Here is a 26,678-nt window from a genome sequence, read left to right on the forward strand (position 1 = left end):
AATTCCTAAATTACGAACGTAATACTAATTCTGTATATCACACTCTTTAAATTGACGATAAAATTCTTTTTAAAAACATCTTTATAGTATAATTATTGAAGGATTTGATTTTAACAAAAAAAAGATTATTTATCAATTAAAATCAGCAGATTGAGTTTATACCAGATTCGATTTATCAAAAAAATGAAATTGATATCATACAAAAATGTAATAAAATAATAAGAATGTTTATGGCTATTAAGTTTTTTATGTCATCGTCCTTTTGGTTCCACTAGAAAAATACCCCCTAAAAAATCATTAAATTTATTAAATATTTTTTAAATAACTAAATATTTTTGTAAAAAAAAAGCAAAGGCATAGGGAATGGAATATTTTTTTTTTCTATATAAAGACTGTCTCTTCGCCATAAAAATCTTTTAAAAAGTTAGCGATACGATCACGATTTGACACAATTATTTTTCTTTGATCGTGTTTTAATTGCTAAAGAATGTTTCGATCTAATTTGTATGTTCAACCTCGCTGTTTTCTAATCCTTTGCCATGGTTTACTATCTCATGCGAAGATCCAAAATTAGCCACGGCTTAAGGTTATGGTGGATATCCGTCAATAAAATAATAGTTCCTGAGAGTAAATGTTTTTTAAACTCTTTCTATGAAATTTCATGTTTTCTGCTAGGAATTAATGTAACAAAAAAAATCGTTCCATACCCTTCTACAACTCCACAAGTATCCAAGTATATTAGAAGTATTGTCGTGTAAAGACGACGGAATATCAATCACCGGGTCATTGCATATGTCCGTTTCATCGACTTGTACCCTTGTATTTTCTCCCTTATCTTTTCTATATCTGATGGAGTCTAGCTTTTAATGTCCATAAATATATTTTTAATTCAATGTACATTGACTCGGATATTTTGCAAAAATTTATAGCTTAGTAGTTCGAGGAAGAAAATACCCAACAATATAAACTCAAAAGAATCTTTCATATTAAATGGAAATTTTATTAATTTCGTGCTTTTTTTAAAATACATTTTATTTATTTCGTGCTTTTTTAAAATACATTACATTTTGCATTTTTTACATACATCTGAACCATTCCCATCGAAAAAGAAAGAAACGCTTGCAATAGACATGTTTCAGTGAAATTACTTTGAAAAAATGGAATGATGGGCTTTATCACATCTAATTCTAATAAAACAGTAATTGTGAGATTATCAAATTATAACTTAGAATTGCAAGATTAAGTTCTCTGACCTTTTCCAAAATTCCTGCTGGCATGAAGAGTAAGAAAAATGTGAAAGAAAAGGGGAAAAGACCATAGCTTGGAAGATCGCCCCCCTAGAAACAAAAATAAGAAACGAGAGGGGTTTTTTGATTTTAGAAAATTAAGTTTTTTTGATATGCTTTGGTTGAGTGAGGCGATTTTCTTAGTAGCGCCGGATTTTTTCAATTTAATAGATGTTTTGATTTTTTTTTTACAGCGTCGTGTTCTTCAAAATTGTTATATATACTAGAACTTACAGCGTCGCTTAAATTTTTCTTTTTAATTGATCTCCTTCGTTTTTTCTTCGTCGGTGTGATTTTAAATTTTAAATTATCTAAATATTCATTTTCCCCAACTTTTGTTTTATTTGAGTTTTCATTTTCTTCAAACATTCAAAATCTATGATATATATATAATATACATTTTCATTATAATCCAGAGATGTTTTATTTCATTGTTTTTAATATCTTCTTCTCTTGCAATAAAACATATATTTAAAAATATTGGCTCTGCTCATAAATTAAAATATACTGTTTTTCATATTTTATTCACTAAAAGTTTGTTTTTAGAATATACTAGGGACATGAAATAACCTTTAGTATTATCAAATTTAGAACTAGCTTTAAAAAACTTACACTCAAAAAAAAACTTCTTTCATGAAAGTATCGTGTGTATATGCATAATTTATTGATTTTATCATTTAACGACATTTTCGCACCATGAAAATTCCTTATTTTAGACATAATAGTTTAACTTATTTTTTCTATTTATCAATTTAAATACCGATTTTATATTTTTGTTAATTACTAATAAATTACACAAATAGTTCCAGTTTTTAGTTCGTTTGTAGGCCCTAGAAAAATTGTATAAACTGATTCTTTTTTAATAGATACTATAATAGACTCTTTGTTGGCTGTTGTTTTTAAAACGAAAATTATAAATGAAAAAAAACATGGGTTAAATGGAAATTTATTATTGTAATTTTACTGAGGTATATGTCACATATGACAAAAATAATACAACTAGGTCGTTACAAAAACGTATCTTATTTTTTAGTTTTTACAAAATTTAAAATGGCCATAAGAGCCAAAAATTAAATAAGAGTGTCACGTGTATACGTCTAAACATATTACACAAACTATAATTTACTCCTATAAAATATAATTCTAGTATATTATAATTGTTTCGCTTGTTTTCTGTAAAAATTATTATATGCGATTATTTAAATTAAATAGTAATGTACATCAACTCACACATGCAAGTTAAATATATAAAAATTGAGCTTAAATATTATTTATTTTTACTAGACGTACCAAAAGACTGTGCAACAGAATATAACTTGGGTTTAGAATGCATAGTTTCATTAAAATAGTATTGTTTTTAGTTTAAGTATATTCTTAAATATGAAGTTGAAAAAAAGCATTTTACTCCTAGGAAAGTCTAGTAGAGCATTTATATATAGTACTTGAGTAGAAAATGGAATTAAACCCAGTCATAAAAAACATATTGTATGATTTTAGACCTAAAACAAATGTGTTTTCAACTCCAAAAAAAAAATTTGTAAGTGGGAAATTTGTTATTGTAATAATAAGTTTATTGTTTATAAACGATATAAGCATTCAATCGTGTTATGCCTTTGATTTAAATGTTTTTAACATGATTTTATTAGAATAATAAAATCGTGAATACGTGTTCTTGCATGTATATTATTATAAAAATTAGATTGAGTGTAAACTGTTGTTTATTTTAAATAAAACTTCGTTCAAGTTTATCATTATTGTTCTTGATAAACATGACGAATGAGCAATTATAAAATGTAAGAAGGTTGAAGGTATTTTATTGTTTGAAAAATTAATATAACAAAAAAAATAAAAGATGAAAAGTAATCATAATACAAAAATACATTCAATATTAGAGGCTTTAAGTCTTCTATTGTTGTCCTATAAAATAGTAAGAATTGGCTTCAAAATTGGTTCCGTATATAAAAGCCATTTATTCAATGTATGTTATGATATTTTTTTGTATAATATAATCTATCCTTTTTTATTTTAAAACTATTTAGATAATAATATTCTTGGTGCAATAATAAATAGTAACACACATATGAACTAAATAAAAATTTCGACATTTATATATAATTTTAGGCATAACAGGTTATTATACAAATGAATAATGAAAATATTTTTATGTTATATGTATGTATTAGTTTCTTTATCTCCACTTATAAACTCATAGAACATAAATCCAATCGAAAAATACATTCTTTTTATAAACTTTAAAAATAAAAAAAGAATTGTCATAAAACAAATAATCTTTAATTGCGTTTGATTGCAGTATATTAAAAAAAATTATTTCCTTTTAGCTCTTAGTAGCGTTTTTTCGCATTCTAATTCCATAAAAATTCTTTTTAAGGTGTAAATCTTCTTGTATTTCATCTACACTTTTTTGAAAACTTTTACTTTTTTGCTTCATTGATTTTTCGTATTTCTTTTTGGTTGATAATAAATAATTAACTAAATCCCTTTCCCCTCCTTTAATCTTTTTCTTATTATATTTGTATATCCTCAGTGATTTTATTTTGTTATTTATCTCATCAAATGCATATTTCTTAATCTTATTATACAAAAAATTCTCATAATATATGAATTTTTCAACTTCTTTTTCGAATCTTATTTTCCAAACATTTTGAAAGACAATAAATTCCTTTAAATCATATTCTTCTTTGGTATATTTCTCTATTAAAGGAGTTTCAGTGTGACAAATTTCTTTTAATAAATTACTTAAAATTTCTTCTGGATCAATTTCGTTAAAGATTCCTTTTAACCTCTGTCTTATATCTCGAGATATTGGATCACTTAGTTTAACAAATTCTAATAAAATAAAAAACCAATTTACAACGTTCATTTATGGGCAGAAAAATATTTTCGATTTTTGAAAATTGTTTGCTTATATTTTGTTTAAACTGTTATTAATTTGTCTATTGAGTAATTCCTGTTTATTTATGGAGAGATCTTCAAAAATAGTGACTAAAGAATAATATTTAATATGTATATATTTTGTATTCAAATATAATTTTATGTTATGTTTTGTTAGTTGTTTTTGAAGCTTTATATATTAATGATATGATATATAATTTTTTTAAAATTATGATCAACGGAAAATTTCAATCGAAAATCGAAGAAAATAGTTGTATGTAAAACGAAGATAACGGCCATTAGTACGTACACGAAGATTATACTTAATTCTCTATATTTTCTGTCATTGTTCGACAATTGTTTTTTTATAATAGATATGTGGAATCAATTAAAATGATATATTTATGATATAACTTTAACACATAGAATGTTTATATTTCTGACAAATAAAATTTTATTAGTTTATAAATAAAAATTATGCTTTATTATGTACCATTTTTCTCAGATTATCATTATTTAGGGGCTGTTATGTTTATCAAAACGAAAACTGCAGGAGGGATATTTTTTTATTTTTCTTATTAAATTCAAAAAAGTTCACATTGTCGAAAATGTAACAATATATTCTTTAATTTTTCATACACCTAATTAATTAAATGTGTGTTATAATTGTTCGTTAAATGTATTTCATGAAAATTTTGCCTGGTCATTTGTCACTACATCATTCGGGATAAGTAAAAATGTACTCAAATATATTTGTACTTATACTAACTGTAAAAATCAGTGTTCTATATGAACATTAACATGGATTAAGAGTCTTAATAATGATTATAAAAAATTGATATGATGTTTAGACAAGTATATCTTAGTTGCAAGCTAAAACTCGTAACAAAAAGTGTGAAATAAAAACAAAAAAAAACAAATAGAGTTATTAAAAAGAATTCGATTGTGTGAAATTAGATGTTACCATCCAGAGCAGGATTATGTGATTATAAAAAAATAAGTATAAATTTATTTAAATATATTTAAACTATTATATATATGCTTGAAAGATAAATTTATAATTTAGATAATAGTTTTTTAATGAAAAGTTTATTTTTAAATTTTGATTATACTTATTTATTACAGCACATTTAATTAGAAAAGTTCTATTAAAAATTATATCTTTCTACTTTGTGCTAAATAATTTCATGTATTATTTTGATCACTACATTAAACCCTTGCCTGCCTATTAAATTTGCAAATGAATATAACATGTATAGTAGCTGAAATATGAAATGTAGATGATCCACATTTGAATATTTTTGAAGTAATGTATTTTAATGTTTTAACTAGGATATATTTTACTTTTTAAACGTGTGGCATTTTATTTTAATTGTTCATTTAACTATTAAAATAAATTTATACATTCGAAAAAATGTCAATTATTTACGTTTTTTCATTTTTTAAAATTTTTGAGATCCATTTTGTGTATTAAAATTTCAGATTTTAATTATGCTTTTGATTTTGTGAAAAAAATATTTAATACAAAGTCGGTGTATTCGCCTTAAATTTTATTTTTTTGATATTTTTTGCAGCTACTACAAAAAGCTTTTATTTCATTACTATTTATCTTGGAGTTATAATCAATTTATGCAATATGATAATAGAAAAACGAAGTTATTTGATTTTGACGTTGTGATAATTAGTTATATTATATGTCGAGCCTTTGTACAATTGTTATAACATTACCACACGATCTATAAAATTTTTCGTTTGTTAATATTCAAATATTGTCGCATTATAATTTTTCAAAGATATCATATTTATCAATATGACACCTTCGCTGTTAACTAGGCCTAATTAACATCTATACATATTATAAATGTATTTTCAGGTGTTTTTAATATATGCTCTTTTGCTATACTCATAAAATTGATATTTTTTCGTTTAAATTTTATTTCTTCGCTATCATTTGTCAGGTTAAATGCAAAAGGTTTAACAATTTATCTTGCTTAAGTAAATTTAACACATAGTGATATACATATATTGAATAATGTTTTGTGTAGTTACAATATTGAAATCCGGCCTCTAAGCTATTTTATGTCAAACTTTATATATTGTATTGGCTCTTGGAAAATCAAACATTATCTCTATTTTGTATACGAAAATAAATTAATTGCATCAATATTACCGCAAATTTATTATTACTAAACATTACAAGCCTTTCTAATATAATCGAGAATTTATATTAAATTCGGCGAAAAGTTATAACGTCGATTTTTATTGCTACAATCAAATTTTCTATATTCGCTACAGTATTGATAACCAATTCTGGGTAATTATAACCCCCCCCCCCAAAAAAAAAAATATATATATATATATATATATATAATTTATCATTTCGGTTCTTTACATCTTATTTTCAGGTATTAATGTACATTTGTTTATTGTTAGAAGAATTTTTACATCTTTAATAAATACGTATCAAAGTTTTACAAACATTAATATTGATGAATTTGAAATTTTTTATACATGCTAACATTTTATGATAATTAGAACAAATCTATACTTGTGGCATTTATTCGTGACTTCTAAGTTGCCATGTCTAAAATTTAGATATCGATAGAATTATATGATTGTAGATGTAGCATCTGTATGTTTTAAGTCAAGAATATACAATAAAGCTAAGATAAACATTTCAAATATTCGCAATCTCTTTTTTGACACTAAAATCCCTTACAACAATTAAACTTTATCTTAGGTGTTTTCAAGTCTTAAAAAAAATCACTTCGTATCATTTCGTTCCCAATGCTTTTTAAATTTGGTAAACTTTTCGATTTAATTATTCCTTCCTTATTTCGAAGAAAATCTTCTAATTTTTTATATACAAACTTTAAACATTCTACTTTTGTAAATTAATAAATAATATCAGTAAAAAAAGTCATATTAGTAATTAACTTGTACATTTATAATGTTAAATTTTCCTTAGTCAACATTTTTGCGAAATCTAGTTACCTACCCCCATAGTTTTGGTATTTTTCGCAGTGAAATTTTCCATATAAAAATTAGCATGTTAACTAATTTACATATTTATACGTGTAACTTCTATGACTTTCGAAACTTAAATGATGGGAGTTCTCTTCTCACAAATAAACTTTTCACGCTATCTTCTAACACCACCCTTAAATTTATCGACTAGGATTCAAAGAGATACTATCAAATATTTCATAGACACTATTAAGAATCTACTTTGTAAAAAAAAATGAAGAAGAACTAGTTTTTTAACAGAAAAATTTATTATAAACTATTTATACCTGCCACATTTACAATTTCGTTATATGAGAAATGGCATATGGCTCCATTTATACTAGATTAATTAATTAAGTTAAAATTATCTGTGTACGATTACAGTTTCTCGTAATTCAAAAAAATATAAATAAAGTCTTTGTAAGAGTTTTTTTTTCTTTTTAAAAATCGAGTATAGTTTTTATGTTAGAAACAGTAAAAGAATTAAAATATATCTTATCTATCTAGATAGCATTTATATATAAAATATCATTAAGATTAATTAAATACCTTTAGTAATTTCATAAATGTCATGTAAAAATCCTTCAATAAAAATTATTGAGCGTTAGTCGAAAGTTATAATCAACTTCAAAACACTAATAATGATTGTTGAGAATTCAAATACAGGAATACACTGTAAATGAAAAGCTTATGTAGAAAACTCTGAATAAAATTAATGATTATGCTTCGTGGCCGAATCTGGCCGGGCATATATCTAAATTGAAGAAAATACTACAGGAAAACATTAAAAAAAGTATGACATGATTATGCTTTTTTGTAAACGAATTTCATATTATGTCATATAACTTAATCAATTCCACAATAAAAAGAAAATGTAAAACTTTAAAATTGAACTGTTTTTGCGGGATCAAAAAAATATTTTATGACGCAAGTAATAAATCAATAATTTTTAAAATGGATTAGTAATATTAAAGTTTTATAAAAAATTTAATAAGAAGTAGTAAATCTATTAAAAGTAGTCTATGGAATTTCAGAATGTTTTTTCTGTTTATCATCTAAATTAACACTTTTATAATTCTTCCAATTTTTTAAAAAAAAGTAACAAAACACCCCTATAACGAATATTACTAATGCTATTATTCCTGCAATTATATTAGATGTATAATTGGTCTTATTATTAACTAATTCATCTTTTGAGGAGTTATGAGTCAAACAATAATTATGTTTAATTTGATTTGTGTGAAATTCATGTATTCCTTCAACATAACTATCTTCTTTTTCATTAAAACATAACCCATAATATGGCTCAAGCCCAGGACACAGTTTAAAAACAACTGACAGCGATCCATCTTTATTTATTATAAAACATACATATTTATTAATAAATTTTTCTAAGCCATCGTCATGATTCCCAGGCTTATTAAATATTGATGGATCACATACAGGTCCACCTTTGAAAAAAGATTTCGCGATTTCTATAACATCATCAATAAATCGAATTTCGCTTTTACTCATCTTTATTCTACTTATTTTTCCAACATCATCTCCCAAGTTCAAAGCTTTCATACCTTTTAGTAAATAAACATGCTGTAGTTTAGTTTCCGAAGTATCGAATCGTGCATTGTGTATAGAATTTTTTTTTTTTAAGACCAATTTCCAGATTTTAATTAATATCTGATGTACTAATTTTTTATCAAACAGTGGTGCTTTTTTGAAATTATCTAAGCTGTTGCAAAACTCTGTATTGTTATAGACACCACTTGTTTTTATTATTAAAAGTAATTGTATTAAAATGAGAGCAGCATTCATTTAGGGTAAAAAATTATTTTTTTTTAGAATATTAATTAACAAACTAATACACTTTTTTTGATTTTAATATTTACTATTATGGGATAATAGAATTTTAAAAGAGATTAAAAATTTGTAAAAGGACACTAAGAAAGATAATAACAAAATTTTTAATTTTTATATTTACTATTTGCGTAAAAAAAATAACCACTCAAAAAAAATATCATCATGAGAGCAAACAATTTGTTGGTTGAAAAAATTTATCATTAATATCACTGTGAGAACTCACAATTTTTACAAAAAAATACATATTAAATATCCCCATGTGAATATTGCTCTTGTGACGTAGTTCAAAAAGTTTAGCATTTTATTTTTCTTTTTATCCCTTATTTTTTGGCCCTCGATTTATAATATAGAAAATACAAAATGCGGCTCTTGTTATTTTATTAATTATGGGCAAATTGTTTTTCAAACAAAAAATAACATTTTTTACTGTACTTGAATGCTCGATGTTTAGTGTAAAACAGAAGCAAGTTTTCTATATAGTTTATTTGTAAGATTATGTAAGAACAAGTTATTTATTCTTAGAATTATTGTGTTAAGAAGTTTAAAAAATATAATATTATTTTTTTTCAGACCATATTTTAATCAAAAATACATTTTAACAAAAATAAAATATTTTTAAGATAAAAATTTTTTAGATATTTTAGATTTTATTTGTGGATGTCAAGGGACAGATCTCCAGTGGTTTTAAGATGATCTAGAGATCGGAGAATACTTTTCTATAAGTATTCTCCTCCTTCTGACCGTATCGGTTTTGAGGGGAAATGTACAATATTTTCCCTCCGATAAACATAAAAGAAACTTAATCTAGGAGGGTATGAAGGATAATAAAAAACTTAATTTAAAACATTCTTCCCGGACTGATGAAAAACGATCAGTCCACAGCATATTTTTATACCTATAATTTATGCCATTTTTTTATGCAATAATTTATATGATATATTTAAAGTTAAAAATTAACTGTAAAGCGAAAAATCCGATAACGTATGTATAAAAATTGAAAAATAACACTTAAATTATAAATTAATGACAAAAAGTCAACTTTAAAATTAATAAGATTTGTGGTACACGGCCGTTTGGAATCCGCTTTGAAAATTATAAAAAAAGGGGGGAAATATAAAAAAATACTTGGCAATTTGTTTTTGATAATAAAAGATGATGGTCTATAGGTCGATTTTTAGCTATTTATTAAGATCAAAGGAACAGTTAAAGGTACTTATTGTCTTGTCCTGGTTTGTTCCTTGCCTAAAACGCATATTTTCTTGGAAAGAAACTAAAATCTCTCAATTTGTATAGTATTGTGTTTTAGGATCGTTAAAGTTTACGAAACCAATGACGCGATTTACAGTCCTGTACTCCATCATGCGATTTGTATTGTGCGGCATCAATGTTACCATTGATAATAAATACAATAGAACTGGTGACACATATTGTTCCCCTCAAGGAAAATAGCCGCATTTCTACTAGATACAGGACAAATAAGGCACACGCTTGTTATGCATTTCTCCAATTTTTATAAAATGATCTTCAAAAAATTTCCATTTTCAAAAAGACTGCATTTTTAACAAATTTTGTATTTTATTTAGGACTCCATTCATTTTTCCAAAGCGGTTTCAAACAACCATGTACCAGATTTTTTTCTTGAAGAAAACTAAAACAAAAAATTCAAAAATATTGTTCTTTGTTGAGTATTATCTATTGTTTCTGTTTTTGGTTTAATTTCTTTTGCTGTTATGATGTACTGAGTTTTAGAAAACCCATTTTTCTGTTAGAATGAAAACATGGGTTTTTTATTATTAACTTATCAAATCATCGACACACATATTTGAAATGTGTAGCTTTTCCTACAATTTAAAAATTTAATCTAAAGCTTGACTAAACTTTGATGTTGTAATTTATTGATTTTTACTATATCTCCAATCATTTATAGAGCAAGATGCATCAAAATCTTCCTTTCCAGCATAATATTACAATAAAACCACTCTAAACTGATATTCTTCTTTTATAATTACAAATTAACGAAGTATTTTTATAATTTTTTTCGGAGAGTAAAAAAATAAGCGAGAAATGGTCAGTATATAAATTTAAAATCATCAAAGTGGTTAGAAAACCATAGATTAAAGATGAATGGCGCGTCTAATTGCCGTCTTTCTAAATTTTGCTGGTTGTCTTTCTAAAAGACCAGCATGGATTTTTTTTCTTTATTACTAACATAATTCATGTTGCAATTCAAGTCGATATTTTGTCACTAATAATTCATAAATATTAGAAAAGACAATTTATTAGCCCTGTTTTATTTGTATATTACTTCTCTCGAAATTAGCAAGAAAATGAGTAGAGTCTTTTCTAAATCAACGGGTATTATAGTAGCAATACTTATAATTTCATATTTAGTTTTTCTGCTTATAAGACCTTTTTTTAATTCCATTCTTTAGATATTACGATATAGTTACATTCCAGTCAAAGTCTTCAAAAAACAGGACAAATTATGTAATGTTTTACTAGTATGCTTTTTATATGTTTTATTATGATTCAGATTTTATTTGTCTTTTTTCTTCTTTTGCCTTTAAATTTTTTTTACTGAAATTAGAATTTAGTAGAATTTTTGTAATTTTTTCTCATGTCTATAGATAAAAAAAAGAATTATATCTCTTTAATGAAATTTAGATCCTCTTTTACTTCATGTTACATTGATTTTGTTTGGTTGAGATTGATAATGTGTCTTCAAAATCTCCAAGTTTGTTTACTATCATTTTTATAGTGTTTTTTTTAAATGTATTTTAACTTTAGTGGTCTTTTTTACACCAGAATTGTTCAGCTTTTAATACAAACAAAAATAAAAGTGTTGGTTTTTTGCACAATATTAAAAAACAAAGTTTTAAATCACTTTCTAATTTAACACGATGGCATATGTCAAAACTAGCGCCGTGTTCAATAAACTACAGTCATAATTATTACCTACAGGTTATTTCCATAACTAATTTGGTAGAACAGATGTCCCGATGTCGTTCATGGGATTCAGATTTTCATAGCTATAAATCTAGCTTATTGTTTATGTATTAAGTTTTAGGCCGTTTGTTCAATACATATACCTCTTCTAAATATTTTGCGGGCTATTTACTGCACTCTATGTAATATATTCTTCCTCTCCAGCATATTCCTGTGGCGACCCAAAAGATATTTAGTCTTTTTAAGCACAACCCATAAAATGGATGCTTCAATGAACATAGTCTTGTTTTTTGGTGTATTTTATGTGATATTTGGTAACCATTCTTTTAAATGTCAATACATAAAATACTATTTCTGTCAGATAAATGTAAATGCTCTTGGTAATATGATTTTTACAATGTTAAGTCGATTAAAGTTATTAGTCCAACTTCAACTAAATTATTTCTTTTAACTCAAGAGTATCATATGATCATGTGCGATATTTATATTTGTAGATACCTTCGTATCTCCTTTTATCTCCGCACGATCAATTTTCATAATTTTAATATCAGGTTCCCGCTTATCAATCAATACCATATTAAATACATAGTAAGAGTTGGAAGGTCTTAACTACCTCGTTGTATCTTTTCATAAAATCTTAGTTCCATTCGATCCCACTTGGTATCTAAATGATATACAGTCTTTATATAAGATTCATAACGAAAATATGTTCAAAATTGTCCACAGAGAAACAAAAATTCATAAAATTTATTTTGAACTTGACGATTCTCTGATTTTTTTACATTTGATGATCTACCCCAATTCAAAAGCTCAAGATATAAAAATATAAAGAAAAGATGTTTTCGGTAAATTTTACTGAAAACTAGTCTATCTAGAACCTTTTATTTCTCTGAGTTATAATAATTTTCGATAAAATTAACATGTCGTAGAAAGACAGTCTACACTAAATATCTACTCGCCAAACTCAGGACATCTTATTGCTTGTTTTAAAATTAAAACCTGATGCTAATTAAATGTGTGATATTTCTGAGCTCACACATATATTTACAAAAATGTATTTGACACAATAAAATGCATTAAAGAAAAAAAAACAATTATTAACAATGCAATAACTACTCTGTTCAATAAGACTAAACTATATAGAAGATGCATATTACATATCCCATACAGAACAAGATGCCAAATCTGAAATGCGTGATTTTGGGTTGTTTATAGCGTCAAACAGTTTTCTATAAATTACACAATTAAATTGTACCTTTTAAGGACAGGGCTAATTAAGAAATGTGTCTTATAAAATATTACTACAAAATTTATGTTTATAATCATACCTTTCTTTACTATGACTTTGTAAAATATGCTTTGACAAAGTTTGGCACATTTGTCAATATTTAGGTATGAATACAGTATTTCTATCTTGTATATTTTTCTAACCCTGTGATTTTGAATTTAAGGAACGGATATTTGATTTGTAAACATTTTTCAGTTTTAAAAAGTCACTTATTATTTATCTGATTGAATTGATTCTTATATAAGAAAGCACAAATTTTTTCTTGAATATATCTCAAATGATATTTTTGTTTTAGTAAATTTCTATTTGTTTATGCTCATTAAATTTTAAACATCTTTAAATTGCATGTTAAATTTCTTTTTGTTAATTTAAACACTGATCTAGAGTGGCTAGATGGTTTTCAAGTCTTTTATAAACTTGTCTTTCCCGATATACATCTAAATCTTCTCTCATTGGTCATTCAATTTATTTTCTCATTAAATTGACAATATCTATCTTGGCCTTGTTTTTTTTATTTTTCTCTACACTCAGTTATATTTTAAATTATAAATATTTCTGTTTTACTAGATTACATTCTACTTCTCTTTCTCATGATATCCTCTTTGTTTCTTTGTGTTTCATGTTTTTATTTGTCTTTTTTTTTATATTTATTTTTCTTTGATTATTTTTTTATACCATGATATCTCAAAACGAAAGAAAACAGATAATTCTCCATCTCTTTAAACTGTTAAAAGACTCTCAAATCTTCAGTGACCACCCAGAAGATAAAATGAAAGAAGCTGCTTTAAAGTCCGAGCAGAAAGTATTTGACACTAGTAAAACCAAAGAAGAATATCTTAAGAGTATGAAGAATAAATGTGATAAGATATTAAAGAATACTAAAATTGTAGAGAATAAGAAAGAAGATGTTAATTTACATACTAGATTGATAACAGGACCAATGACGAGGAATAATGGGAAAGAGAGTCAGAATGTAGGTCATAGGAATGTGCATCCAGAGTTTGTAAGGAATAATGAGATGAATATGTATAGAAGAAATAGTGACAATATTAACGACAATGAGAGACAACATGTGGAATATAATAGTAAGACGCCTGATATGAATGAAAGATTAAGAAGGCCACCATATGAGAAAGATATGAACTACAATAGAGAAGGAACATATAATAGGGAAGCGAGACCAATATTTCAAGGCAGACTTATCCATGGCGACAGACTAAATCCAGTAGAAAGGCCACACCATGGCGAGAGACCACTACACGGCGACAGACTACACCATGGCGACAGAATAAACCATGGCGAGAGACTAAATCCAACAGAAAGGCCAAATCATCACGATAGAGCACCACATGTAAACAGACCGCCACATGTAGACAGACCGCCTTATCAAGACAGACCCCCATATGTAGAAAGACCACCATATGTAGAAAGACCACCACATGTAAACAGGCAATTATATACAGACAGACACTCTTACCAAGACAAACAATATTTTGAAACTAGACACTCTTATCAAGACAGACAACATTATGATCTCCCGCCCCATTTCGCCAGAAAAGGCGCATCTTGTAACTTCGGAGATTTACCAAGTGCAACTCACAACTCTGACCAGGCATATTTCTATAAGAAATTTATACAGTCTAACCCACCACAAAATAATATAAAAAGGCCACCAATAGGACAAAGTTATGAGACACAAACACCCAACTCAATAGGACAAAGTTATGAAATGAAAAAGCAACCAGTAGAAAATTACATTAATGAGAAATTAATACAGAATGGGTTCAATAAACAACCATCGGGAGAAAATTACATTAATGAGAAATTAATACAGAATGGATATATGAGAGAAAAAAATTTTGTAAATGAAAAATTAATAGGCAATGGAATATTTAGAGGAGAAAGGGAACTAGATAAAAATTTTATATCTGAAAAATCAATACAAAATGGATTTAATAGAGAGCGTGAAATAAGTAGCGAAAAATCACTAAAAAATGGAATTTTGAGGGGCGAAATTGGTCTAGAAAAAAATTTTATATCTGAAAAAACAATCGGAAGTGGATTTAATAGAGAGCGAGAAATAAGTAATGAAAATAATTTTATGTCCGAAAAATTAATAGGAAATGGTTTTGTGAGAGACAATCGAAAGAAAATAAATGAAGATTTTATACGAGAAGATATAAAACGAGAAAAAATTACAAGAGAAGAAAAAAATAATCAAAATTTTATAAGGGAAGAAAATACTTTTAGAAAAGATAATGGACAAGGAAATTCTATACAAGAAAGAAATCTGTTACATGAAAAAATCAATCAAAATTTTATAAGGGAAGAAAATAATATTAGAAAAGACAGTGGTAGAGGAGATTTAGAACGAGAAAATAATAATTTTATTAATAATGGAAATAAAAATAGCTCAAATTTTATTAGAGAAGAAATCAAAGGAAATAAAAACATTCCAGATTTTATAGAGCCTCAAAGAAATAATTATAATACAAATGTAAGAGATAATTATATTAAAGGAGATAATTATATTAAAAGAGATAATATCTTGCCTGTAATGATAAATGACGAATTAGTAGATTTACAGTCTTTTATGTCTAATACTCAGAGTATAAATCTGTCCCCTGAAGATATTAAATCTTTATCAGATCTCCTTGCTACACTAGAGGAAGATTCCCCCGTAAGCCCAGAAATATTTAAGAGATTGAAAATACAGAAGGAATTATTAAAGTATAAATATTATTTCATGACTTATGAAGAAGCTTCTAAGGATCTGCAAGAAGAAATCAAATTTGTAAAGTACGAGGAGGCACTAGAGACGATCTACTCAGTATTTACAAGTAAAAGGAAGCAAGACGAGGAATGGACACTAGATCTAAGGAAGGAATAAATATTATATATTGTAACATAAAGTCTAATTATTATCTTCAAATTTATTTAAGTCTTATTAAGTTATGATTAATAATTTGATATGAATTAGTTTTTGAATAAACCTTGTTTTTTTTACATCTCTTTTTACTTTTTAAAATGCAATATTAAATTCGTAAATGGCTAATAAAAAAGAGTCCTTTCTCTAGTTTAATATATTTGTTTATTAAATGCCTATAAGTTCCTCATATTCCTCTTTGCTTATATTCAGGTCTTTATATTCCATCTTCTCTATAAACTCCAGTGCTATCTCCAGTATTTTTATATAATACTAGCGTATGCTTTCCCGTTTTAAAAACGGTATTAATATATTTGGTTTATGGCATTTACTTCCTCATATATTTTTTTGAGTTTCCATTTTGGTTTAAATAATTGAAAGAAATTGTATTTAGAAATCCAATTTTTAGTAGCATATAAGAAGTAAAGTTGAGTTAAAAACACTTATGAGTCTCATTTAAATAATTCTGGGAATTTCTAAGCTCAATTTTCGACACTTATAAACAACTTTTTTTTGGTACATGTTTTGTAAATTTTTTTCGTAGAAGGGTTAAATAAATTCTAAAAAACGATTCTGACGATATTTTGGAACTGAGTTTTACAAAAATAATAATCAAAATTAAAAAGTATTAACTAATAACATACACACTTACGATAGTCAAAATCCTATATTGGGTTTATATTTGATATTCAAAAAACACCAAAAGCAAAAAATTTATGGTGTGAAAATTTCAAAACCAAGAAAAAGAAGGGTAAAAAATTAAATAAAATTCTTTTATATATATGATTCTACTTCTGACTCATTCCTCTTTATTCTGTGCCCGCAATTTATGAAGATTCTCCTTCTATAATCTCTCATGTACTTGACTAGTACTCTGAGATCTTTTATATTGCTCTTTATTATTGTGTAGACTAGAATATTCAGGAGATCATCTTGTACTTCTTTATTATTTCTAATAATGAAATCCAGATATTTATTTAATATTTGAGAAGGCGACTTACAAAATTTTATACTTTTAAATATCTCCACATTATTATCTACATCATCTATAACATTATTCAAATTATTTGATCTTTCTTGAATATTTAAGTGGCGTGGTAGAAGTCTCTCTTTATACAAGTCTATCTTAGTGTTTAATAAATAATCTGACTCGTGTCTGGCGAAATATTCCTCATAGAAAGATGAGAATATCTCATCTTCTAATAAGTCAAGAGACTTGTCACAGAGGAACTTGGACTTATTAGAAATATAAAAATCTTGTAGACTGGAAGGATTTAGTAAGAGAACATTAAGAGACGGGATAATCGAGGAGGTATTCTTATACATAGTAAATAAACAAAAAAATAATATAAAAAAATATAAATATTAAAAGACAAATTTGTAGTAATATTATATATTAATTCTCTTCTTACCCTTTTTTATATTTTATAATGTACAAAATCATGTTCTTTCTAAATATAAAAAGAGAGTCTTTATACTGCCTTCTTATCCAATTTAGTCCAATAAAAGACATAAATTCTAAACATCTCATTGTAGAATATTACAACAAGAAAGACATGAATTACAGTCTAGAAATGATAAATGAGACAAAAATAAACGGGAAATATATAAAATATAAAATACTGAATGATACATGTATTTATAAAAAACCAAATACTAAATATTTAGAAATATTCGAGAAATTTAGAACTAAAAAGGTAGGGGAGAAAATAAGATTTGAGAATGAAGAAGAAATGGAGAAAGTGAGAGAAATATTAAAAAAGGAATATGTTAACCACAAGAAAATTAAAATAAAATGAATGAATTCAGTATGTTATAATATTAATAAATTTAGTATATAAAATTTGGTATGAATAAATTTAGTATGTTTTAATTTGGTATTAATTAAATTTAAAATATATAAATTTAAAATGAATAAATTTAAAATATATAAATTTGTTGTTATTAAAATTTAAAATGAATAAATTTGGTATTAATAAAATAAATCAGCATGAATAAAATTTAAAAATCAAATATTTAAAAAACATAAAAAAAATATTTGGCGTATTTTCCCGAAATTGTGCCAGTGGCAAGAAAGCATTCAAAAATGAACGGAAATGAAAACCTTCTATTCCCATGGTAGGGGTAAATGTAGATGAATATTGTTAGAGGCGTCATAGGCCTGAGATGTAGTATGGCTTTGTAATTCTTAGGCATCGTGTTTAGCCATGAATTTATATAAATTGGAAGTAACCAAGAGAAGTTGAAGTTATTATGAATCTCTAACTGAGAGAGGTGTTTGACAAATTTGAAATTAGATCGGCATTTCATCATTTATTGGTCACCATAAAACAGCATAAATTCAACATGATCAAAATATTTAATATTTTCATTTTTTTGGACCCCAAAATGCAGAATAAAAAATTCAACAGAAATGCTAAGGAAGAAGAATGGGTCCCAAAAACCAAACTTGGGAAACTTGTCAAAGATCGTAAAATACAATCTCTTGACACTATTTTCACTCACTCTCTACAAATCAGAGAAGCAGGAATAGTCGACTTTCTTTTGGGCCAAAATATTAGAGACGAAGTACTCGCCATAAAATCAGTCCAGAAACAAACAAGAGCTGGCCAAAAAACAAGTATTAAAGCAGTAGTGGCTATAGGTGATGGTAAAGGATATGTAGGCATAGGTACATTCAGTAGTAAAGACGCTGCGACTGCTATAAAAACAGCAGCTTCTAAAGCTAAATGTAACATCAGACCAGTCAGGCTGGGCTTATGGCAAGGAGAAATGGGACAAGTTCACACTGTCACGACAAGAGCGTCAGGGAAATGTGGGAGCTCAGTGGTGAAAATCATACCTGCTCCTAAAGGGACAGGAATAAGTGCGTCAAGTGTGCCTAAGACTATATTGGAACTAGCAGGAGTAAAAGATGCGTACACTCAATGTTTTGGGGCGACTTATACGACAGAAAACTTTGCAAAGGCTACTATTGAAGCATTAGAGAAGAGTAGTAGTTTATTCTTACCAAGTCAATGGACTGAGCCTATAAAACAACTTAATCCTTTAATGGAGTTTAGTAATCATTTAAACAAGCAAGAGAAGATACAATTTAATTAAAATAATTTAATAAACAAAATATCTTTTTAAAGTTTAAATTAGTTTGATTTATATTTTATAAAGAACAGTTAATTTCTCTATAAAGTTATGTATTCTTTTATTATATACTACATTGGATGAATTTGTTTGTTTCGTACGGGGACAAAAAATATTTTGCATAAACGCATAAATAAATAAGACTCTTATTAGATGTATATGAATTTGTTTGTTTTTTTACAGGTACAAAAAATATTTTGCATAAAAAACAAATAAAAAAGACTTTTATTCATGAATTTGTTTGTTTCGTACGGGGACAAAAAATATGCTGTATAAAAAACAATCCACTTTTATTCTACTTTTCATATTTATTTCTTCTTCAATTTCTGCCCTTAAATGTCAGATTCCACAGACGAGGAAATCATAAAAAGAAGAAGAAAACCATCTACTCATAAAAAACACAAAAATCTCCAAAATCTTTTTGATGACGACTCAAGTGTCTCATCTTTGGAATATGTCCCAGAAGACACAAAACAGAACAATTTATTCTTTGAATTATTTGGTACAGGAGAAGAATATTTTTACATTTTTCAAGAAAAAAAACCAGAGGAAAAAATAGAACCAAAACAAGAGACAAATATTGAAGATCTTGTGTCATACATCAAAAATAGGCATAATTATTCTGATATTGAGTCAATTTGCGAATTATATTTAAGTGGGTATAATATGAATTATATATTTTTTTATAAAACTGATAATATTGATTTCTATGAATATCTTGATATAATTCAAGATATTAAATTTTTTATATCTAAATCTTCTGGTAAATTTAATAAAGAAATATTTAATATTTTCTTTGATAGAATTTATAATGGGAAAATAAGCTTGTGTGAAGGCGAGAAACTTGTCAGTATCACCAAAGACAAGTCTGTCATAAAAGGCGTCATTTTAGACCATCTTGGGAATTTAGTAGACAAATTTAATTCTTACGATAATAAAATCGAGTCTTTTTTAGACGAATTAAATCCGAAATATGTGCTAGTTTCTGGATATAATAATTCAGTAAAGGCACTAGTTCAGTTACTAATAAAATACAGAATATTTTATATGGAAAGTAAATATTTCCCAAATTTCAATATTTATGAGAAACTGGTACAAGTAGGCAAATTGGGCTTATTTCCAGAAATAACATTCATAAAATTATACAGAAATATACATTTTAGAACTAAAAATGACGAAGAAGATCAAACACTTAAATATGATGATCTTTGTTACAAAGAATATCAAAATAATGAAGAAATGGCAAATACAATAAAAACAGCTATTAGTTCTGTCATAGCAGTCGCAAAAATAAATCTAAAATTTTTATTTCAATCGGAAAATAAACTAGAAATCTTAGATTTCTTAGGATTAAAAAACTGCACAAGAATCTTTGAAAAAGATTCTTACGAAAACGAAGAAGAAATCAAAAAAATTTTAAAAGACGAAATTTTATATAAAAATTTCATGACATTTTTCTCTCTTCATACAAAACACTCAACTACTTTCAAAGGCTTCACTGATAGTTTTATTTTTAAAGAACTAATTAATATAAAAATTAATTCTGTAAAAGATTTAATAAACAAAGAAGTAGAAGGTACTATATTCTTAGTAGACGAGTTTTACATCTTAGTAAACATTTTAAACAACATAACTTGTTATGTAAGAACTACTGATAAATATTATTTAAACCAAATAGTAAAAATCAAAATTATAGAAATTAACGAAGCATTCTTAAGTTTCACTGGTGAAATAACAAATAATAATAAATCTGTCCAGAAGATTGTAAAACACCCTTTACTTTATAATTTGAACAGTAAAGAATCAGAAAAAAAATTATTAGAAAATGAAAAAATTTTTATATTGAGGCAAAGTAACAAAGATGGGAAAATAATAATAGTCCTGAAAATGTATGAAGATATAATTATTCATATAAAAATAGAAGAATACGATAATTTAGACGAAATTGTCAATAAAAAAGTGAAAAGTATTTTGAGAAACGTGGCTAATATAAAAAAACATAAAAATTTTTATAAAAATGAAGAAGAAGCTGTGAATGAAATATCAAGGGAGAGTGAGTTTATAAAATATGGATTTTATCTTACAAAAGATTATCCGGGGAAATTGTGTTTTATTTATAATGGGAAAGGGGTTTGTAAAGAATATTTAAGTATTGAAAAAATGATAAAATATAAAGGGAAAGAGTTTAATACATTAGAAGAGTTTGTAGAATATAGGAAAAAGATGTAATAAAAAAAGAAACTATTAAACATTAATGATAATATTTAAAACTATAATTTATCATTATATATACTATGAAATTATTTGTTTTTGAAGATTTAATTTCAGAATTAAGTATTTGGCTTTTTTTAACAAAAAAAAATTTTAATTAATCCTGAAATTATTTGTTAATCGAATCGTTCAAGTTTTTATAATATTAAAAAACAAAGTTGCCTTATAATATTAAAAAACAAATACTTCATGTAAAATTCAATTAAAAAATTTCTTGTGATTTTTTTATACTATGTCTCCGATTTTCTTCGATGAGTGATGAAATATTTCAAATAAACTCTTGAGTTGTAAAAGATAATGTTTAAAATGTATGTAACCTCTTTTAAAAAAAATTAACGGTTTGTCTTGGTTCATTTTAACTTTAAATTGCATTTATAAAACAAAATCAAGAATTTAGATTCCTAAAATGGTCCAAAGGTCTTACAATTTTTTTCAATTTAAAAATTACTAATTTTTTTTTCAAAAGAATAAGTCGATGTTTTATTGTATCATAGCTATTTGGTAGAATTCTCTTTACATTGTTTGAAATGTAAGCATATCAAGATAATAATTTATATACTCTCGTCATTCTTCATATTTATTAACTAACTTTTTTTAGAAAAATATAATACAATTTATTATATATGACAATGTGATAACTGATTAGCACCAAAATTAGAAAATTGATCTCAAACTTGATAGCAGAAGTATATCTCAATTTTTTTCAATATTTTATAATGACACCAATAATTCACTGGAGGCAACATAGAAGCGAAAACAGGCACGAAAAGACGTTAAATTAAATGAAACGACAGAATAACATTGGTGGAACTATATCTCTGGGACGATATTTATAGGTTTTCTGGCTGATAATACTAAACCTAATAGATAAAATGCCTTTGGTTTGAGCTTTAAATATTTCTTATATAAGGTTTGTGTATTTTAAAATTATACAAAGTATAATCAGTTATACGATATTTCATAATCGAATTTTGTATATCAATATGTATAGTAAGCATTTATTTTTAAACATAAAACATCTTTAATATTGATTTTATTTTTTTCGCTAAGAATTTATATCTTGGGAATTATCATGTCGACTTTAAGGCATATAAGCAAGTTCGAAATCTAGAAGTTTAGAAATTGAACGCTGTTCTTTGACTTGCATTGTAAACAGCACATATATTATTAATAATTCGATATACAAAAAGCCCCCAAACGCTGACACTGAACTCCATTTTATTCTTGCTCGGAAATAATATTCAAAGACTTAATTATTGTCTTTAATATAGCTACAAAATTCTTTATAATCTATAGAATAGAGCTCTGAATGATTTTATTACACTAAAATATTTTGGTCAAAGTATACTCTTCTACACAATATACTTATTTTAGAATTTGAATCGTTGTTAATAGATTGTCTTTTCTGCTCTAAGTCAATTTTATTAACAATGATTAAAGCTTAAAGACCCAATATTCAATATTAATTTATATGAGAGGCTACCCAAACAAATGCGCTTTTAAATATCTTTGTATTACATAAACACGAGGCTGTAAATTGTTATAGAACAGCGATATTTAACACAATTATCATACTAAAAAGATATATGCGAACTAAAAAGTTGCAGTGAAATAAAAATACACTAGATTTTAAAGCAATATCAATAATATTTGCTTTTTTAAAAAAAAAGGTATGGCGTAATTTTCTCACTAATGAAAATGATAAATAAAAAGAATTTATTTAGATATTTCGTTGTTTTCTAGTGCTTTCACTAGGTTTTCATGTATCTCCATTCCAGTCCTATCATTGACCTCTGCCAATATTTCTTTTTCATTTAACTTTTCTTTGATTTTGAATAAAATATTTTTACTTAATTCGATATCACTCTCACCATTTTTTATAAACTTTTTAAACAAGGCCATCAATGTTTGAGTAAAATATTTTTTCCTGCTATGTATGACATTTTGTTCTAGATTTTTTGATATGTCTTCGTAAAATTTATTTTTTAATTCGGTTTTGCACTCATTTATAAAAATTTCGTCGATATATTTTGGTAGATTTTTTATATTTTTAGTTAGATTCTCATACTGTATACATCTATCAATCTCTTCATTTCCATTTTTTTTTAATTCTTCTTCAAATTTATTTCTTACGTCTTCGTCATATAAATTATCAACTTCATTAATCAATGCTTCTTTTTTTAATTTAAACAACTTTGAACATAATTCTAATCTTATAATTTTTATAAATATGATTTTTATGTTATTCAAATCGGTAGTTATATTTTCTTCGTCAATAGGTCTTATAATATTTTTCAATTCATCATAGTATTTTGTTATTGCATTATTTAAATCTTCTTTCATATTTATCGATAATTTTTTACTAATTAAATCGTTATTTTTTTCAACTTGATCTATATCGAATTTGAAAAAATTTATAATTTCATCTTTTTTTAATTCAAAACATAGCCGTCCCTGTTTAAAAAAACAGGTTTCATATCCTGTAACCAAAAAAGTAATTTTAATAATAAATTCGTCAACTTTTTTATGAAAATCTATAATATCTTGCATATGATATTTAATAGCTTCATGATATATTTTTGATAAATCTATAAATTCATTTTTTGAAGTTACCCCGGGGTCTTTTGTCCTTTTACAGTCTTTTTTTGAAGTAATTAACTGTCCAATTTTTTTCAAAGTACCGAATATAGAATCATTGTCCATTTTATTTTCATTTAAATATTGTTCTGCTTCTAAGAATAAACATATTTTCATCAAAAAAGTACTTGATAAAATTCTATGATTGGACAAACTTTTTAATATTGAATTTATAAGTTTTGCATGTTCGGTGATTTCAGAGTTGGATTGCATTATAATTTCATTTAACTCATTTTCATCTATCAATTTCTCACTAAACACTAGGTGTGCGAACATAATATTTATAGCCGTGCCACAATTATTTAAAATTCTTTGCAAAAGAAATTCTACTTTATTATCACTTTCAATTAATCTATAGAACATATCAACTCCGCTTATTAATTCATTATTATCATTTATTGAAAAAATCTTATCAAAAAGCATTTCAAACTCAGTGAAGCATTTAGTAGTAATTCGTACATCGGATTTCAGGATATATCCCATGTTTCTTGAATAATAAGTATAACATATGCTATCCTGGATGAAATTTACATCGGACTTATTTATTCTAATTTTCAAACCACCATTATTTAATTCAATATCATCAATTCGTTCCCTCAGAAGAAATATAAATGAGGATGTACGAATCTTATCCATATAAGCGTATTTATAAATATGACGGAAAAGATTACTTATTTGTTTGTCTGTTTTATTTTTATGTGATGTTCTAAAATTAGCTGAGTTGAAAATATTTTTAAGATTTAGTTCTCTGATATCTATTTCAAAAAAATAATATATATGTTCTAAATTAATAAAGAAACATATAAATACGTTGTTGTTTTTTTTTATGAACATGGGAGCTGAGTCAAGAGTTTCCAAATCACCAAGTTTTTTAATAGAATGCTTTTTTATTTTTGAAAACATTATTGCGTAATGAATGCTTTCTTCAACAATGTGATCATAGTGTATAGTATTTCGAATTGATGTTTGTGTTCTTGGCCCGTTAAGATTTTTTATTTGATTGATTATTAATTTATAAGTTGGATTAATCTCATAATCCATTTTAGAATATAATAATATGATATAATCTGGCAAATAAGTATTACATTCATGTAGCATTTTTTCTTCAAATTCTTCGATGGCTAAAGTTACACTTTCCTTTTCTTCATTGATAGTTTTTTTAAAAATACATTCTGGTCCAAAACCTTCAAATTCTTTATTAAAATAAAATTCATTTTCAAAATAATCGAAACACAGGCGAATCCTCATGTATTGTTTCTCTGTGTCAATTACAAGATATTCCTTGTTCTCTATTTTTTTGAGAGTATTAATATATAGTTGATTGTATGTATTTTGAAATCCTTGTACAATTAAAAATGTGTAAAAAAATTTTATAGTTTCCATAAGGGTTAACTTTTTTCAATTATATATTAAAATATTAGGAGTTATGTTTATTGATAAGATTAAAAATTCTAAAATAAACACCTGTCAACCCTGTCATGTTTTCTGTTTTTTAGATGTCAATAAAATCGTTAAAAACTTCAAACTTCATCACAAAAAATATGTATATTTACAAGTATAATATTCGATATCTGCATGTTGCCCCCAAAATTGTCTTATTCAAGAAGTGATGACGACAATTAATTAAATACTACATTTGTTAATCGATAAGTCACCAAAAAATATGCAACATAAAATACCAGGAATTTGGTTTTTTATATTTATTAATTTAAATTTTTACAAATAATGATTTAAAAAAAATATGTAAAATTATTTTATATATTTTTTTTTATAGAAATTAATTAGTAAAAATTAATATTTGGACTAAATTGTATTTTCTTCCCTTCTTAATTTTATGTTTAAATTTTTGATAATAAGCCAAAATATAATTTCCTAAACTACACATTTCAATAATTTAAATAAGAAAAAAGGTAGAATTATTAAATAGTTCATAAATAGAAGCAAGTATTTGTTGATAAGTTATTATAATTGGATCTTTGGTGTTTCCTCGACTAATGAATTTCTGTTAAGAATAACATACCATAATTTTATGTAAGTATTTAAACGTAGTGCAAGTATATTAAAAGTAATTGTCGATGGAGCAATATTATGATAAAATACTAATTGAAAAAAAATTATAAACATTTGTATATGTTTTCTTTCATATTAAGCAAGGCGAATTATAAGTATTTTTGTGGTAAGAATATATAACCACTTCCTTTAAAAACTGTAAATTTTGTATTTTTGTCCAAAAAACGGAATTGAGAAAAGACAAGCAAAAAAAGGCAAAATACTATTCTTTTCAATATTTTAAATAATAACGAAATAATTTTTGTGTACAAAAATATTTTTTTACTATCTATTAGGGTTAAAACATATATCGATAAATATTTAGTTTTAATTAATATGGAATTTTAGATTTACATAAAAAAGTTTAGAAAGTAAAATCCGTTGT

The 26,678-nt window shown here is 25.5% G+C and overlaps 8 protein-coding genes across 8 annotated transcripts; 4 read left to right on the top strand and 4 right to left on the bottom strand.

Moving 5' to 3' along the window:
• Positions 1-3,621: 3,621 nt before the first annotated feature.
• VNE69_04032 (putative SP-containing protein) lies at positions 3,622-4,167 on the bottom strand (the record flags this gene model as incomplete). The annotated part of the gene is made up of 1 exon (XM_065473276.1): positions 3,622-4,167. One exon carries the CDS (start codon positions 4,165-4,167, stop codon positions 3,622-3,624), a length of 546 nt encoding a protein of 181 aa, XP_065329348.1.
• A 4,037-nt stretch (positions 4,168-8,204) lies between these two features.
• Positions 8,205-8,993, bottom strand: VNE69_04033 (putative SP-containing membrane protein; the record flags this gene model as incomplete). Its single annotated transcript, XM_065473277.1, has 1 exon — positions 8,205-8,993. One exon carries the CDS (start codon positions 8,991-8,993, stop codon positions 8,205-8,207), a length of 789 nt encoding a protein of 262 aa, XP_065329349.1.
• A 4,955-nt stretch (positions 8,994-13,948) lies between these two features.
• VNE69_04034 (MADS domain-containing protein) lies at positions 13,949-16,162 on the top strand (the record flags this gene model as incomplete). Its single annotated transcript, XM_065473278.1, has 1 exon — positions 13,949-16,162. The coding sequence occupies one exon, from the start codon at positions 13,949-13,951 to the stop codon at positions 16,160-16,162; it is 2,214 nt and encodes a 737-aa protein (XP_065329350.1).
• Positions 16,163-16,366: 204 nt separating this feature from the next.
• VNE69_04035 (vacuolar protein sorting-associated protein 9A-like protein) lies at positions 16,367-17,524 on the bottom strand (the record flags this gene model as incomplete). The annotated part of the gene is made up of 2 exons (XM_065473279.1): positions 16,367-16,471; positions 16,991-17,524. The coding sequence occupies 2 exons, from the start codon at positions 17,522-17,524 to the stop codon at positions 16,367-16,369; spliced, it is 639 nt and encodes a 212-aa protein (XP_065329351.1).
• A 104-nt stretch (positions 17,525-17,628) lies between these two features.
• On the top strand, positions 17,629-17,997 carry VNE69_04036 (RNA-binding motif protein; the record flags this gene model as incomplete). The annotated part of the gene is made up of 1 exon (XM_065473280.1): positions 17,629-17,997. One exon carries the CDS (start codon positions 17,629-17,631, stop codon positions 17,995-17,997), a length of 369 nt encoding a protein of 122 aa, XP_065329352.1.
• A 589-nt stretch (positions 17,998-18,586) lies between these two features.
• On the top strand, positions 18,587-19,300 carry VNE69_04037 (ribosomal protein uS5; the record flags this gene model as incomplete). The annotated part of the gene is made up of 1 exon (XM_065473281.1): positions 18,587-19,300. The coding sequence occupies one exon, from the start codon at positions 18,587-18,589 to the stop codon at positions 19,298-19,300; it is 714 nt and encodes a 237-aa protein (XP_065329353.1).
• Positions 19,301-19,672: 372 nt separating this feature from the next.
• Positions 19,673-21,565, top strand: VNE69_04038 (transcription elongation factor SPT6; the record flags this gene model as incomplete). The annotated part of the gene is made up of 1 exon (XM_065473282.1): positions 19,673-21,565. The coding sequence occupies one exon, from the start codon at positions 19,673-19,675 to the stop codon at positions 21,563-21,565; it is 1,893 nt and encodes a 630-aa protein (XP_065329354.1).
• A 1,758-nt stretch (positions 21,566-23,323) lies between these two features.
• On the bottom strand, positions 23,324-25,627 carry VNE69_04039 (uncharacterized protein; the record flags this gene model as incomplete). Its single annotated transcript, XM_065473283.1, has 1 exon — positions 23,324-25,627. The coding sequence occupies one exon, from the start codon at positions 25,625-25,627 to the stop codon at positions 23,324-23,326; it is 2,304 nt and encodes a 767-aa protein (XP_065329355.1).
• Between the last annotated feature and the right edge of the window lie 1,051 nt (positions 25,628-26,678).

This window comes from Vairimorpha necatrix, chromosome 4, assembly GCF_036630325.1.
Source record: "Vairimorpha necatrix chromosome 4, complete sequence".
NCBI classification, from domain to species: domain Eukaryota; kingdom Fungi; phylum Microsporidia; family Nosematidae; genus Vairimorpha; species Vairimorpha necatrix.